Source organism: Cnephaeus nilssonii (assembly GCF_951640355.1).
Source record: "Cnephaeus nilssonii genome assembly, chromosome: X".
Classification (NCBI taxonomy): domain Eukaryota; kingdom Metazoa; phylum Chordata; class Mammalia; order Chiroptera; family Vespertilionidae; genus Cnephaeus; species Cnephaeus nilssonii.
Window position 1 is genome coordinate 128682397 of NC_137071.1, and position 17548 is coordinate 128699944.

A 17548-nucleotide genomic window follows, 5' to 3' on the forward strand; every position below is an offset into this window, starting at 1 on the left:
AGACTCCTAGGTACTCTGATAGCACTTTTCCATCTAAGTCATTCTTCATAGTAACTGATAATAATTAATGGTCTTTTTCTCCTAGCAGAATTAATACCTACTACCTAGGGTAGCACCAGATCTTAAATAGACAAACACATGCAGAAATGAACTAAGTAACATTACAAATGCTTACAATGCTACTGACAATTAACAGGGGGTTTTGGGGAACTGTATGTTCTGTTTTCTTTTTCCTTTGAAACATTCTAGGATTATGTGTGTGTGTGTGTGTGTAAATTTTATAATGCAAAAGAAAATACAGTCATGCACATATATACCAAGTCGCAATGTAGTAATAGCATTGTAGTACTAAAGAATGCTTATAAAACCGGTGCCTCAAACTTTTCTTTCTTCTACTGCCTCAGTGCATAAAGCCAGATAAAGACAAACGATCTGTGAGAAAGCCATGAGGCAGCCAGTCCTATTACCTGAGTGGAGTTAGATAGTTGGTTTTTCCACGGCTCCTCTGCGCTGCTGGTCAGGTTTGTGCGGTTATGAGGTAGAGTGAGTGCGTTTCGCTGCGGGTAAGGCACGTTTCCATTACTTCCACTACTTCCACTTCCTGTTATGTGATTATTGCCTAGTAAAAGAGTATCTGTGCTTCCCAGCATTCTTGATGTGCTACAGGGAGCATGGCCTGCAGAAAACGGTCCATTGGCCAAAGGCTGCCCAGGGCAGGCAGGGCGGACTCCAGGCTGAGAGACGCTAGGCACTCTGGTCAGAGCAAGCGGCGGCTGCTGGCCAGAGACTGAGTTTGTAGGCAGTGATGAGTCAGCGGCTGGCCCATTAGGAATCCCAGTAGATCGTACCTGTGCAACTCCTGTTTGTCTCACCTGTCAAAAAAACAAATAAAAGATCAATTCTGCTTGTGTAGCCCCAGGGGAAAGAATCAGAATATGAAGGTGTATAACCAAGTGATCTCTGATTTTACCCTAACATTTAATTTCTCTACATGGAAATATATACACCTTAAAAATAAAAAATTGTGTTTGTTCATATTTAGATTAGCTTCCTCAGAAAAGCAGAAATCAGTTTTGTTTTTAATAAATGTCCCTTTAGTAATGACAAAAGAAAGCAGCTGAATACTATGGAAAATGGCTCTGGAATTTGTGTCTTTTCCCCAATCACAAAATAGAGAATCTCAAAATTTCTTTCTACTACATTTATATGCCAGATCGTTAAAATTAAACATGCACTAAAGAACTCCACCTCAGTTTAGAACACATAGCCTGTTAAATATCAAATAATATAAATAAACCTTTAGAATACATACAAAATAGCATGTAAATAAGTAAAATACCAAGTCCTGTGTTCAAAATTAAATTTATAGCTCCTTTTTCCTAAAAATATCTATGTATTACTAAATTCCATAAATACTGGGAGAAAGTAGGAGTCAGCATGAACATGCTCTAAAATAATGTTCTGGTCAAGAAAAAATACTCAAAATGCTACCAAATTTTAGGGGAAAAAATGCTATACACACTTGGTGCTGCTGCATTAAGACAAACTGACTTTCCAGCTGTTCCAGCATCAGTTTCTGAGCTGGATTTAAATTATTTCTATTTGCACGGAGCTGTTCCAAGTGCTAGAAGAAGAAGAAAAAAGAATATAGTCAAAGATATATCTAAGAAGCTCAAGTTCACTATTTTAAGTAACCTTTCCCTGAAATGACCAGATAAACTCAGAATTGCTTTCTAGTCAAAGACACTAATTTCTGACCAATAGCAATCAACCCCAAGGTGAAGTCTTTTAAGAAGTTGGAGAAAGTTAAGAAAGAAAGAAACATTCAAACAAAACAAAACAAATGAACCTCACAGATGCAGAGAATACTGGTAGTTACCAGAGGGGGAGGGGGTGGGGAGTCATAATGGGGAAGAGGATCCATGGTGAAAGATGATAACTAGACGTTTGGTAGTGATCACTTTGTAGTGCATACAGATGTCAAATTACACCATTATTCACCTGAGACATATAATGTTATCTACTAAATTTACCTCAATTTAAAAAAGTAGTTTAAAAATAAAAAACATTCATCTGAAGAGGGTTTACTGCAATGTGATCCTGGAGATAAATGAGCACAAAATTTTGCTCTCTAACACAATATTCTCAGTATTCACACAGAAAGCTCTTTAAGCTTAAAAATGCATTATGACAAGTACACTCAAAGCAGCACAGTTTGGAATAGGAAGAGTTGGACGACAAATTGTCTAAAACTAGTGATCTACTTAAAGGTGTGACATCTACATAAAGAAATATGCCGTAAACATAAAAAAAAGGAAGCGCTCTATATATATTGACAAGAAAATGTCTGTAAAAGTGATTATTAACAGTATATATAGCATTCTACCATTTGTACAAAAAAGGAAAAAGATAATATCTGAGAAGGGGGATGCACATTTTCTTGTGTATACATGACATATCTCTGGAAAGATCACTATTCATTCTGGCTGTCTGCTAGGAGGGGAACTGAATGATTAGGGCCAGGAGTTGGAAAGAGAATTTACTCTATATACCGTATATTCATATTGATAGTTTGAACCATTTTAATATATTATATGTTTAAAAGTAAATGTAAACAAGAATGAATTATCTCTATTAGTCTGGTAAATGAGTTCATCTTATTTATGTGCATATTAATTGAGTTTACTGCTATTCAACTTTAAGAATACTTTAAAATCTTAAAGCTTACTACCTTTACTCTTTTTTAATAGAAAAAAAGTATGTCAAAAACATGTCTTACATACCTGTAATTTCTGTGGTGGCAAACACCATGAATGACTTGGTTGCTGTACTGGAGGATGTGACACTGCATGGCCACTACTCCAATTATCAGAAGTATTCTGGGAAAAATTGATAAAAAGAAACTTAAAAATATTTGGTGAAATCTAGATTTAAAAATAATGACTAATGGAGGCCAAATGACTATGATTGGAATATTTACATATAAAAGATGTTATGACATTAACTTTTAAACATAGCTTTACATGCATAATAAATTTGGAAAATCACAAATTTAAAAAAATATTTAATTTTTAATAAGCCACCCAAAAAGGCCCACCCCTAAACTATGTCCCAAATGGCTAACCTAAATATCACACTGTCCACTAGATCCAACATTAAATTTATTTCAATGTCAGTAGAAAGTGATAATGAAAAGTGTGTTGCAATCTTAACGGCAGGGAGATGAATAAAATGACTTGATGAATGCAAAGTTATCCCTACATTCTGTATTTAATATGATACTAAGAATTTGGAATGGAAAAATTCAAACCTTTCACTCTTTGATGTCCACAAATTTAAAATAAAGGACAGGAGATGTTCAAACTGCACAAGTTCAGGGCAGTTGGAATTTCTTTTTTGACAGGATTTTCTATTTCTCTAAAATATATACCTTTGTTGGACTAGATGTTCTTTTCCTCTTGGCAGGACTGGACAGGTCATCTACTTGGCTAGAAGGAATCGTGTGTAGTGGCAAGGATTGCTGTGAAATTGGTGTTTGACTGAGGCCTAACACAGGTTCAGTATTTGGATGATGAGGTTTACATGCCTAAGAATCACAGAAGGAAGACAAAAATAGGGTTCTATATACTCTTAATTCATTCCTTCAAATTATAAAACTTTACAAGCTGCATACTTTTCAAAGCTATGTGGACATCGCTGATTGCAATTATTGAAAATCAAAATCAAATGAATCATCAATGGAGGAATGTGTACCTTCCTTTGAAAAACTTGCATGAAAAAATTAAACTGCAGTATTATTTTAAGAAATCTCCTTCAAAGTAATGAAAATGCGCAAAGGTTCTAAATTGGCACCCCAAATTGCTTCCCATATCAGAGGGAGTTTCACTTTGATCTAGAGTCCCTTCACAATGAAAAGGCTTTCTCATTAATAAAAGCCTCCTGCACTTAGTAAAATATACTTGACCACTATAGATTGAAAAGAACCCTTAAAGCTGGGCACCTGCAGAACAGAACCCAACTTCTCACCTGCTGTGCTGTGTTCATGGCACCCTGCCTGGAGGTAAGCTCTGCGGGGATTGGTAGGCTCCACGCCTCCTCAATACTAGGAAGTAATTTAGTTTTATTCTGTAGACTACCTTGTGGAAGGTTACACAACTGAGCCTAGGAAAAATTATGTAAAAAGCAAATTTAACACAAGCCTACTTGAGTAAGAGCAAGTCCACTAAATTTTCCTAAATGCTATAACTAACTGTTTTTTAAAAAAGAAAATAGATTCTTAATTTGGGGTTTCAGAAAGATACTAAGTATAAAGAGGGTAACCGAAATATAAACCTTTGTGAAAATTAAAACAAAGCTGAGCTCTGTTTTTAGAGTTCTCATAGCTGTCTTCTCATGAAACTCCAAGCAAGAGTGAAAGACAGTGTTCGTGTTCTTTTCTCTAAAATGCTATGACAACTTAAAAATGTAGACAGCACATAGAAAAAATTATGTAAATTAATATGCATCAAAAGAGTAAATGTGCAAAAGAGCATCTTTTAAAATACTGCATATCTTATTTAAAATGAAAAGTAAAATAATATTATAAGCTATGGTATGTTTGCAAAATATGGAAACAAATTATAGACATCAACACAACTAGACAAACTTTCCAGCCACCCTCCTCCTGCCTTAGTGTCATGGGGAAACGTGCCTTTAAAAAAAACTGCTACTAAAAATTTTACCTGTAAATACTTAATTCGTGCTGCAAGTGCAGAGGTATTACTACAACTTTTGCTTCTGGTTGCATTTAAGTAGCATTTAACGGCATCCTGAGGCTGGTTGCAGGATTCATAGAGTGTGCCTAGGTCCATCCAGGCTGCCGCATGGCCGTGGTCCAATTGTACGGCACAAATATAGGCCTGTAAAGCATCCATAGGCTGATTTTGCTGCTGATATAGCACACTGGAAAGAGAAATTAAGAAAAAACAAGTCAACAAAGAAGAACTGCTTAGCTTCGTAACTTGATATAAACTGCAAAGTATATTATACGTGATGCAACTATCTTTGTGTATCAATTACAATGCCATTATCTTTATGCAATGTCTTACCCTATTGAACACCATGTATCTGCACTTGCTTCTGATTTATCAATAGACTGCCTGTAAGATATAAAGGCATCCTGAACTTTCCCAATACTTGAATAGCACCTGAGAGGAAAGGGGGTGGGGAGAAATAAAAAAATTTCCATTATTACAGATTATTTTGCTGAAAGGATAGACTATATGTCAAAGCAAATGAAAAACCTAATAAGCTAAAATATTTGTCATTATGTATATAATAATTATAATGCATACTATAATTAACCCTTCAATAAACTATATTATAGTCTATCATAGATGCTAAATCATGCTGCAGTAATGAACAGTATTGAAAATATTAAAGGCCTTATCACTTCAATATTTACAATACTGAAAGTTGCACACACACACACACACCCCACTCTATACTTCTATAACTTGATCTCCAGTTTTCTATACAGTAAGACCATAGAGTTAAAAAACAAGAAAAACATTCTATGTTGGTAAGAATTGCTCAATCAGATTTCAACTCTACTTTCCTAAATAACAATGAGGGCAATAATTCTTTGGTTCATAAAAAATACAAACATAAGACATAGTTAATATCAAGCTAACTATCAAAAACAGTAAGAGTAGCAAAGTATGATTAAAGTTTCAAAGACCTGTGTTCTTCTTCTTTTTTTTTTTTAATTGATTTCAGAAAGGAAGGGAGAGGGAGAAAAAGAGAGAAACATCAATGATGAAAGAAAATTAGTGATCGGCTGCCTCCTGCACACCCTCTACTGGGGATTGAGCCCACAACCCGGGCATGTGCCCTCGACTGGAATCAAACGTATGACCCTTCAGTCCACAGGCCAACACTCTATCCACTGAGCCAAACCAGCTAGGACAAGACCTGTCATTTGCAGATGTACCTGATGGATACACAGAACAGCAGCTGAAATCCTATCTAATAAAAGAGTAATATGCAGATTGACCATCACGCCAACACACAAGATGGCTGCCCCCATGTGGACACAAGATGGCCAGCAGGGGAGGGCAGTTGGGAGGGACCAGGCCGGCAGAGGAGGGAAGTTGGGGGTGACCGGGCCTGCAGGAAAGGGCAGTTGTGGGGGACCCAGGCCTGCAGGGGAGGGCAGTTAGGGGTGACCAGGCCAGCAGGGGAGGGCAGTTAGGAGCAAACAGGTTGCCAGGGGAGCAGTTAGGCATCAATCAGGCTGGCAGGGGAGTGGTTAGGGGCAATCAGGAAAGCAGGCAGGAAAGCAGTTGGGAGCCAGCAGTCCTGGATTGTGAGAGGGATGTCTGACTGCCCGTTTAGGCCCGATCCAGCTGGGCAGTCGGACATCCCTTGAGGGGTCCCAGATTGGAGAGGGTGCAGGCTGGGCTGAGGGACACCCCCCCCACACACCGCCATGCACAAATTTTGTGCATCAGGCCTCTAGTTATAAATAAAGAAGTAATCTTCTTAGTGCTTGGCACTAAGGAAAAAAACAAAAATAAACCCAGTCATTGTCTTCAAGGAGCTTATAATTTAGTTGAGAATTAAAGACACATTATAAATGCCACGATGCCATATTAAATAGCTAGCACAGTTAATAACCAGTTTGAGAAATTTAGGGTAGAAGTACCACAGTATACACTAAAGGATTTGGAAAGGCAAGAAAAGGTCAGAGTAAGGGATCTGAACATGTGTACATGCATTATTGTTTAGATCAGTGATTTCCAATTACCAGCCAGTATATGGCAATTTAGCCAAGCAAACAAAATGAAAAAAAAAACACACCAACACATACATGTATATATGTTTTCCATTAAATTGATTCATATTTGTACTATAATTGACCCACTTTGAAATACTATTGGCTGAATAGCAAAATATTTTAAAATGTGTTTACTTGCCCAAATATCATGTTTTTTAATTGAAATTTTTTGGGTGGCATTTCTTACCTTATAATAGACAAATATGCAAATTGACCGCACCTTCGCTATCCCCAAGCCACGCCCACAAACCACGCCCACCAGGAAACCATTGCAGGGACCTTGGGGTGTGGCGGAGCCCAAGGCCGGGAAAGCCGCCCGAGGCTTTCCCGGCCTTGGGCACCAGCGGGGAGCCTGCACGGATCGCAGGAAACCACTGGGGGTCGGCTCCTGCGATCCTTAGCAGGGATGTTGGGTGCGGCTGAGCCCAAGGCCACCGCCCGGGGCCAAGCCCCAACCCTGAAAGAAGGCAGAAGGCGGTGGCCACAGCCAAGGCCTGGGTCCCTGGTGCCGGCAGAAAACTTGGTGCAGGCAGCCAGGTGAATGAAGGTCTATTGCACGAATCTTCGTGCAAACGGGCTACTAGTATATATATAAAAGGCTAAGTGTCCATCCAACTGGTAGCTATTACATGCACTGACCACCAGGGGGCAGATGCTCAACGCAGGAGCTGCCAAGATGCACACTGGCCCTTTAAAAAGAAACAGCACCATGGACCTGGTGCCAACAAACCAACACTTGGCTTCCCCTAAGTGGGACACAGGCCCCACCAAAATCACAGCCAACACTGCCAAGACCCCATGGCGCAAAATGCAGCCCACAGCCCAGCCCAGCCCAGCCTGGAAACAGTGGCTGTAGGCGCTGGGTAATTACATCATATAGCAACACCCAGCTTCCTCTCCCTAGCGACTAGCCTCCTTGGAGTTTCTTCAGCCCAGGAACCCAACTTGCTTTATAGCCAGGTGCAAACATTTTACAGTTTAACCAAATGTTTGTGAAGCATTTTCCCATGCCTCATCTCATTTGATCCTCACAGAAATCCTAGAGAAGACAGGAGACTTGGTAGAATCCTATTTTCTTTTCATTAGCAAGACTCAAAGAGTGATATTAAAATATTTCTTCTAATTAATTTCCTTTCAATATGCACAAATCCATGCACCGGGCCACTAGTACATTAATAAAATTATATAGGTTTCAGGTGTACAATTCTATAATATATCACTGGCTTATTGTATTGTGTGTTCATCACCCCAAGTTCAGTCTCCCTCTATCACATTTTAATCCTCACATTCCTTGAAAGTTTACTGATTAGTATAATCCAAAAATGTGAGAACCACTGATTCAGGCAGAGAAGATGAGAGACGGTACTTAAAAATTTAATTTGAATAGTACAAAGACTTTGTACCAGATTGATTAGATATTCATGGAGGGTGGTAGTAGGTTATAACTTCGTTTTTGTTTTGTTTGTTTTTTTAATATATTTTATTGGATTTTTTTTTACAGAGAGGAAGGGAGAAGGATAGAGAGTTATAAACATCAATGACAGAGAAACATCAACCAGCTGCCTCCTGCACACCCCCTACTGGGGATGTGCCTGCAACCAAGGTACATGCCCTTGACCGGAATCGAACCTGGGACCCTTGAGTACGCAGGCTGACGCACCATCCACTGCACCAAACCAGTTAGGGCAGTTTTTGTTTGTTTTGTTGTTGTTTTTTAAGCATATTTTTATTGATTTCAGAGTGGAAGGGAGAGAGGAAGAGAGAGAAACCTCAATGATAAAAGGGAGTCACTGATTCGCTGCCTTCCTCACACCCCCTACTGGAGATCGAGCTTGCAACTTGGGTATGTGGCCTGACTGGGATCGAACCGTGACCTCCTGGTTCATATGTCAATGCTCAACCACTGAGCCACATCGGCCGGGCTATAACTTCGTTTTTAAGCCTGATTAAATGGAGGGGGTTAAGGTAAGTATCACTGGCAAAAAATATAAGGAGAAGCTGGTTTGGGGAAGAATATGATGAATGAGATTTGAAGTATGCTGATTTTGACATGAGGTAGGACATTAAAATGTGTTAAGTATAGGAGATGTGGAGTGGAAGAGAGGGTGTAAGAACACAGAACACTTATTAAGGGAGAGGTAAAAGTAAGCCTAAGGAATCACTACTATTGTGGACTGGGCAATATAAGAAATGTCAATGAGTGAGACAAAGAAGTATCAGACAGCATCTGCAAACTGTTTTATTAAGTGGAGGATTACAGTAGAAGAGGTCATTAATGCGAAACAGGGAGAGATACCACTAAGAAGGGGAATGTTTAACAGATAGTAGAAAAACATGCTCTGTTTGTTGTTGTTAAATCAAAGCCAAATCTCAGGTCTATAGATAAATTTGTCTAACCATTGGGAGGAATAAGCAGTAATTCCCAAAACCAATGTTTTCACATTCCATGCCCACAAAGTGAAAGTAGAAAACCAATGTGCCCAAACAGATGCCGCAAGTCCAACTGCCAGTTTTAGTTTTCTCTAAAACTTAACTAGGTTCTCCTGAGACAGATTTGTGTGATTAAAAAAGCACTTGATGAACCTAGGGCCTAGTCTAAGCTCTGACTTGTTAGTTACCTTGTGTAACTGTGATTTTGGAAAAAAATTTTATTCGTCTGAACTCACTTTCTATTTCTACATCTGTAAACTGATATGGTTTACAGGGTGAACTAGGTGACCGCCCTGGTCCCTCCCAGCTCAACACTCTATAGATAACATAATCAATGACTGGTACTAGTATAACAGCATTACCACATTACACTTTCATTATGATATACACATGCCAAATGACGAACAAATTCAATCTTCAACACTGACTTGAATGCAGAATTTAAGTAATAAAAAGCCTCAGAAATATTAGGGTCAACAAATCCCAAACATGCTTACTTATATTTGAGGTCTTCCTTCAGAGCTTTAATAGCTTCTAAAATATAATTTATTTGGGTAAAAAAAGTGAAGGGATTGAGAACTACAAATTGGTAGTCACAAAATAATCCCAAGGATGTAAAGTACAGTATAGGGAATATAATTGATAATATTTTAATAACTATGTACAGTACCAGGTGGGTACTCAAAATATTAGGAGGACCACTGTGTAAATTATATGATTATCTAAGCACTAAGCTGCACATCTAAAACTAACATAAAATAAAATATAATTTATTTATAAAAATTTCTCACAATAAAACACATTCTAAGCAACACATTAACCTGTATGATTTTATTAACCAATGTCACCCCAATAAATTCAATTAAAAAATAAAACAAAATAGGATGATTTCAAAAGAAATCATAAAACTGAAACTTTCAGAGTGGGAAGGTACCTAATAGATAATCTAACTCTGGGCTTTTCAACCTCAACATTGACATTTGGGGCCAGTTAATCTTTTATTGTACAGGGCTGTCTGACTAGATGCCAGTAGCATTTCCCATAGATGTGATGACCAAAATGTCTCCAGATATAATGAAATGTCCCCTATGGGGCAAAATAGCCCCTACTGATAACCAGTGACCTAATATAATCCTCTGATTTAATAGGTTAAAGGAAAGTTAAAGCCTTATGGGATTAACTATACCATCCATGATTCCACAAATAGTAGCCTAGCCAAGACTTGAATTCATGTCTCTCAGCTCCTAGTACACTGATCTTGCCACCATGCCAGAAAAGCTAAAACCAATTAAAAACCAAATACAATCTAATGATGATCCAAAATATAATCTATCAGATAAACATACATAAGGTATATTTCGGAGAATCACTACACACAATTCATACATTCAAAGTACAGAAAAAAATTTACAGACTCTCAGAAAACTATTTTCATGACATGACGCTTCTTCTTTCCAACAAATCCAATAATGTATCTACTTTCTCACTGCAAGATTTCAAGTAGAACTGTGATGAGATCTATTAATCAAACATGTCCATTCTAAGGTATATATCATTAATCAAAATTATAAATAGCAAGGTTCCATTGCCTACTGGTAGTCAACAGGCAGAATGAGAAATTCTCCGCTCTGTTAAATTGACACATAGAGAAAACCACCATATTCAGAAGCTTTCTTTTATATTTTAACTTCCAGAAATCTTAGTTTATATTTGCAACCTGATCATTGTATTTTCCCTTTTTAATATAACAAACAGTTTGGATCATAATTCAAATCTCTCCGCTGAAATAAACAAAAACAAAACTTAAGTGTCTGAGAAGTCTCACCTTCCGAGGAAATACCAGGACTGGCCAGAGTTAGGATCTGCTTCCAAGGACTTTTGGAGATACTGAATAGCACAGTTTTCCTTGGCAGCTTTATCTCCCAGGAGATCTATAGTGTGATGCATCCAACCTATAGTAAATAAATTAAAATGTTTACCTAAATGATTTAACTGTTCTTCTATTGTTAAGAATACCAAACAGAAAACAAATAAAAATACTCTTTCAGTTAATTAATTCATTTAGTTTGGTATACACACTCCAAAATTTTTGAACTACCAATTCTGGCCACATGAAAGCCTATTTCTTACAGGAAGGTACAGTCAAAGCTATGCAGAACATTTACGCCAGAAAAATTGAAACAATTTTAAGCACTGACTTAACACTTAAAAACTATAGCTCTTAATTCTGGTATTTGAAAAAAATTCCAAATGATAAACCAAAAAATATAAAGATGTTAAATTTAACTCACTATTACACATAAAAATTTATGTTCATTTTAAGAATCTCCAAAACAGTGTATTAACCCAACATTTATTTCCAAGAAATAAATATAAGGCTATACAATCAATGGCAGTCCAGAGTAAAACACACACACACACACACACGCTACATTATTGGTGTTGTCCAAATATCTACACAACTTACATAAAGTAAAAACTATAAAGTATTTGACAATTTAAAATAACCCAAGATGCCCTAGCCAGTTTGGCTCAGTAGCTAGAGCGTTGGCCAGTGGACTAAAGGGTCCCGGGCTCAGTTCTGATCAAAGGGCACGTACCTTGGTTGCAGGCTGGATCCCTGGCCTTGGGTGGGGCTTGTGTGGGAGGCAACCAATCGATGTGTCTCTTTCACATCGATATTTCTCTCTCCGTCTCTCTCCTTCCTTCCACTCTCTCTAAAAGTCAATGGAAAAATATCCTCAGGCGAGGATTAACAAAACAAATAATATAACCCAAGACTATAAGAAAAGTATATTCAAGTGGTGCAAATAAGAATGTTACAAATGGGTACCACAAACATTTAATAAACAAATTTGGGTAGTGCATAATCTCACGTATATGTGAAATCTAATGAACAAAATAAACTGACGAACAGAATAGGTCCAGAGGCATGGATGCATGGAACAGAATAACAGATCTGGGTGGGGGGAGGGGGGAAATTAACCAAAGAACACATACATATATACATAGCCCATGGACACAGACAATAGTGCAGGGAAGGCCTGGGGTGGGGCAGGGGCTGGGTGGAGGAGGGCAAAGGGGGAGAAAATGGGGGACACCTGTAATATTGTCAACAATAAAAATACATATATTTATATATTAAAAACATGTTGTGTAACTTAAAAAAATACACTTTTTATTATTTATAAATAAATAAAAGACTGCATCATGTAATAGTGTACTCTAAACCATGAAAGACACACAGAAATAATTTGGCTTAATTTGTTGGGGAATTCTATTTCAGTTGTGGATCAATTCAAGTGCATAATACCAACTCTGTTCTTTGTGTGTACACTACAGTATGCCTAACAAATAAGGACACTTATTTTCTGACATTTATTATAGTTGCTGTGCTGCAAAAGATATTTTAAGAGGATTGAGTCACTGTGTTTTATGGAAATATAAGCCAATCACATGATTATTCATTTGTTCCTTCCCTTATCTCTCCTGCAACTATTAAGAACAGGACCTAGAATAATAGGCTCTAAAAGGAGCTGCTTAACCAGCAGGGACAAGTAAGCAGAAAGGATTAATGTTTAGGCATAAATTAGACTCAATTAAGGGAAATATTTTTCCTTTTAAAACCTTGAAAAGTTCACTTATAAGCTAGTGCCAAAGAGGATAGGAGATTCAGATATAACTAAAACCAAAATTGTTTCAATGCATTTCTTAAATTAAAAAGGTGTATGCATTTCTGCTATTGATGCCTTCTTTACAAGACCTAACATACATAAAAACTTAATTATAAATAGTGTGGATAAAAAAGCAGTTCAAATTCAAATTTTAGCTGAATAAGTAAGCTATTCTAAAGGCATACTTTGTACTTAAGAACACAAAAAACCCTTTTTTATTGTACCAGTAACTTGTTTATGTTTAAAGATAGAAATTCACATTACTCAAATACTACATATAAATCATTAAAAACAAATATTTAAATCCTTCTACAATTTTTAAGAATATGAATAACTCAAGTAAAATTCTAACTAGAGATTAAATGAAAAACAAAACTTTTATATGAAGGCAATGAATTTATTTTGTCTAATAATCATACAATATGTATTAATATAAGTGATAAAAATCTAAAATTAAACAAATTTAAAATTACATGTCACATTATGAAAACATTCATATTACTATCTTGAATATAAATTAAGAATAAATTATTTGTCCAGACTAAAAATAAGCAAACAAAAGCTTAAAAAATAAAACAACCCAAATACCAAATACAGACAAAAAACATAATAACTAAGCAACAAAATTAAATGTTGGAGAACTCCATCACCATCTTCTTGGTAACAGTGACACATTACATCCAAATGGCTACATTCCTTCATCTCTGACATTAGAATATACTGCATGTGTACAAAAACTATATGTAGCGTTAGATATTCCACAATTTTTAGATAAAAGGTTTTCGTTAATATTACTGACAGAACTACGAAAGCAAGCTTACCAAAACACTCATTTAATTGCATTGAGTGCTAAGCATATCTGACATAAAGAAAGTGTTCAATGCCCCTCACCCATGAATTAAGTACTAGAGAGTAAGTTTGAGAATTTAAAAGGAATAGCTGCACTAATGAACTGTAATGAGATGGACTGTGAAACGGACTATGCTTGGCAAAGGGTGAAAATATGTTGGATTCAGCCCAGCCGGTGTGGCTCAGTGGTTTGAGCATCAACCCATGAACCAGGAGGTCACGGTTCAATTCCCAGTCAGCGCATATGCCTGGGCTGTGGGCTCGATCCTCAGTGGGGGCCTGTAGGAGGCAGCCAATCAATGATTCTCTCTCATCACTGATGTTTCTATCTCTCTCTCCCCGTCCCTCCCCGAATATCAATAAATAAATATTTTATAAAGAGAGAGAGAGAGAGAGAGAGAGAGAGAGAGAGAGAGAGAGAGAGAGAGAGAGAACAGAGGGAGGGAGGGAGGGAGGGAGGGAGGGAGGGAGGGAGGGAAATATGCTGGGTTCAGATTAATTCTATCAACTCTGGGCAAAGGATGGGAAAGAACTAGAATACACGAGCCACATATTTACCATCCCTGACATGTAAAACACATAAAGAGAAGTACTTATAATATACTAAATGTATACTAATACATACCTAACTGTTGCAAGACAGTTGCTTTTACTTGTGCAGAAAGGTTTTCTGTCTGCAAAAGCTGTTCATAAGCTTCCTTTGCAGAATGATACTTCCTCTAAAGGCAGAAAAAATGATTTAAAGAAAAATAAATATCTTTAAAGAACCAGCTCATATATTAAGATTTACACAATACTGATATTTTATGCATATTTTTAAACCAACTGAAAAAGTACTCATTCCATTACTAAATGTTCCTTCAACACTAGATAATTGTGGGTAATAGGTCATGCTTCAAAGTACCTAAAACCAGTAAAACATTCAATAAAGTAGCACTAAAATATGACCTTTTAAGAATCTCCCAAATCTCAATACTTAAAAAAAATCATCTCAACCTATTTAATTACATACATGATTTCAATTTTGTTTGCCTAGAAATACCAAATTCCCAAGCAACTTAATATGAACAATAGAGCACATGACAAAATGCTTTACAAATTCTAAGGGTAAAAGCAGTTAAAAACAAAGTTTAAAAGATAGTTACCAGCATATATATATAAAAAAACGAACCCTATGAAAAAATGTATAATACATATGATATTAAAGACACCAAATTTCCCCATAGCTACAGTTTGTAATATTTAAGGTTCCATAGGCAAATTTCTAAATGAGACCATTTACCCACAGTTTTCTCCCCAAAGTCCTGATATGACTGAAACCCATTACTGCTAGTCATAAAGCTTAGGTAACTCCTCAAAAAGGGGGAAATGAAAAGCCAATAAAGAAAACCTCATAAGTATTACCTTTAAAACATACTTGACAAAAAAAAAAAGGATTGAAGTGGCATTTTTCATACCACTAATAGTACACAGCTGCTTGAGCAAACAAATCTTTCTCCAAAAAAGTATGATCAAATAGAAAACAAGCTGTGTGAGTCTCAGGCAAATCACTTAAACTATAATTCAACATCCACAGAACAGAGGTAATGCCTGATCTTTCTATCTAGAGTTGTTCTAACGATCAAATGAGAAGTAAAAAGCTACAAAACAAATAAGGAACTATATAAATATAGTATGTCAACATGAGGAAGATTTGAAAGAACTGTCTATTGAGATTAACAGTAACTATTATAGCTAAATTAGTTCCCCCTACACATTAATCTGGTCTGAAAGAGTTAATTAGACATTTAATGAAGGACAAGGACCAAATTATTTAACTAACTTCCTTCCACTGATAGATATTTACTGAACACCTAGTACATAACAGGAACTGCTGGGACTATAGCGTAGTGAAGAATACAGAGAGAAAAGCGAGTAAAACCTGCTGTATTATGTACAATAACAGTATGGTATCTCCCAGAGGAAGAAAGTTAAGTTTATTTGTTTATTTTTAATCCTCGCCCAAAGATATGTTTTTATTCATTTTTAGAGAGTGAGGAAGGGAGAGAGAAACATCAATCGGTTTCCTCCCGTATGTACCCAGATCAGGGGATCAAACCCACAGCCTAGGTATGTGCCCTGACTGAGAATCAAACCCACAACCATTTTGGTGTATGGGACAACCTTCCAACCAACTGAGCCACCCGGTTAGGACAAAACACTTGTTAAGTTTAGAGTACTTAGCAGGCTGGGCAGCAAATGCAGAGACAAGCAAATACGACTTCACAGAGAACTTCCTAAACCACGTTAAAGATTACATAGTCTGTATCTTAGGACAGTGGAGTACCACTGAAATGAATTCAAGCACTATGATCAGATTTATATTTTAGGAAGACTACTTTTTGGAATTACCTTAATAAATGCTAAAAAATACCTTCAAAAACTAGTGAGAAAAAAATATTTGAAGCCCTAACTGGTTTGGCTCAGTGGATAGAGCGTCGGCCTGCGGACTGAAGGGTCCCAGGTTCGATTCCGGTCAAGGGCATGTACCTCGGTTTTGGGCACATCCCCAGTAGGGGGTGTGCAGGAGGCAGCCAATCAATGATCTCTCTCATCATTGATGTTTCTCTCTCTCTCTCCCTCTCCCTTCCTCTCTGAAATCAATAAAAAATATATTTTTTTAAAAAGTTAAAAAAAAATAAAGGTGAGAAAACTTCTGCTTCAGTTAGTGACAGACCAGTGATCTCACTAAGAACTAAAAAAGCTGGGGGGAGGGGGGAAGAGGGGAGGATCAGAATTCATCCTTTTAAAGACAGCAGAGAGCTCCTGAGGTAATGAGAACAGAAGGAGCTAAGAACCCAGGGAGGGAACTTTGGAGAAGAAGCTGGTTTCGATAGCTGCTTTCACCCTGGGGTCTTTGCTGATTCAGCAGAAGTCAGCAGCTGGCAGGAGGCTGGGATTAGCATTGGCAGGTAAAGATGCCGATCCACAACGTGTGTGTAATGTAAGAACATCCCTAGAGCAGTAGAGGGTGTGTGTGTGTGTGTGTGTGTGTGTGTGTGTGTGTGTGTGTGTGTTGGTGCAGAGGGGGTGTGTATGTGTGTCTGTGTTGGTGTAGATGGAGGTGCCCAGAAATATTATGTTAATTTTTTAAAGCGCCCCATGGTAGCTCTGAAACAAAACAGACCTTACACATTATGTGCAAATATACCAGTATTTTTCTCCATGAAAAGATGTTATAAAATTTATGTTTTGGGCAAACTATGATTACCTAATACTTCTCATACCAATTTATGCCTGATTTCCTATACTACTGCCTAGAGTAAATGTCTGTATTATACCTTTTATTATACAACTAAGCACAATCTACCATACCTAAAAACAATGCTCTAAAATTAAACTGAAAAAGTATTTTAAATATAGCACCATAAAAGTAGTGATAATGACATCAAAAGGTGACTCTATATGCCTTTCAAATGGAGACACATAGAAGAGGTATTTCAATCTTAAGAAAAACTGAAACTAAAAACAATGGATTATAACAACCATCTATAAACATTTTGATAAGAAAACTAGGCATTTCATATCAATAAGAGAAATCTTCTTAAATATAGCCATTTAAGCCTGTAATTATTCAGGTTTAGAGGCAAATCATATTACTGAAATTAGTTTGTACAGAGCAAGTACTCTGTGTAATAACTGCTTCACTGAACAAAATCTTGACCACGTTTAGTGAGTTTAAAATGTATGTAAGTGGTAATACCCAGAACTCCATTTAAAATTATATGGGTAATCACTT

At 37.0% G+C, this 17548-nt stretch overlaps 1 protein-coding gene across 5 annotated transcripts in view; it reads right to left on the reverse strand.

The window, feature by feature from the left end:
* The window catches only part of KDM6A (lysine demethylase 6A), a 156289-nt gene that overhangs the window by 42961 nt on the left and 95780 nt on the right, over positions 1-17548 (reverse strand). Inside the window, exons 9-17 of one of the 5 annotated variants that reach the window (XM_079764907.1) lie at positions 14396-14489; positions 11073-11199; positions 5088-5186; positions 4722-4941; positions 4027-4161; positions 3431-3586; positions 2784-2879; positions 1523-1624; positions 468-872 (exon numbers count right to left, since the gene is read on the reverse strand). In XM_079764907.1, the coding sequence (XP_079621033.1) occupies positions 468-872; positions 1523-1624; positions 2784-2879; positions 3431-3586; positions 4027-4161; positions 4722-4941; positions 5088-5186; positions 11073-11199; positions 14396-14489 (1434 nt within the window). The remainder of the gene's footprint in view (positions 1-467; positions 873-1522; positions 1625-2783; positions 2880-3430; positions 3587-4026; positions 4162-4721; positions 4942-5087; positions 5187-11072; positions 11200-14395; positions 14490-17548) is intronic. The other 4 variants (XM_079764909.1, XM_079764910.1, XM_079764908.1 and 1 more) reach the window with 4 other exon arrangements.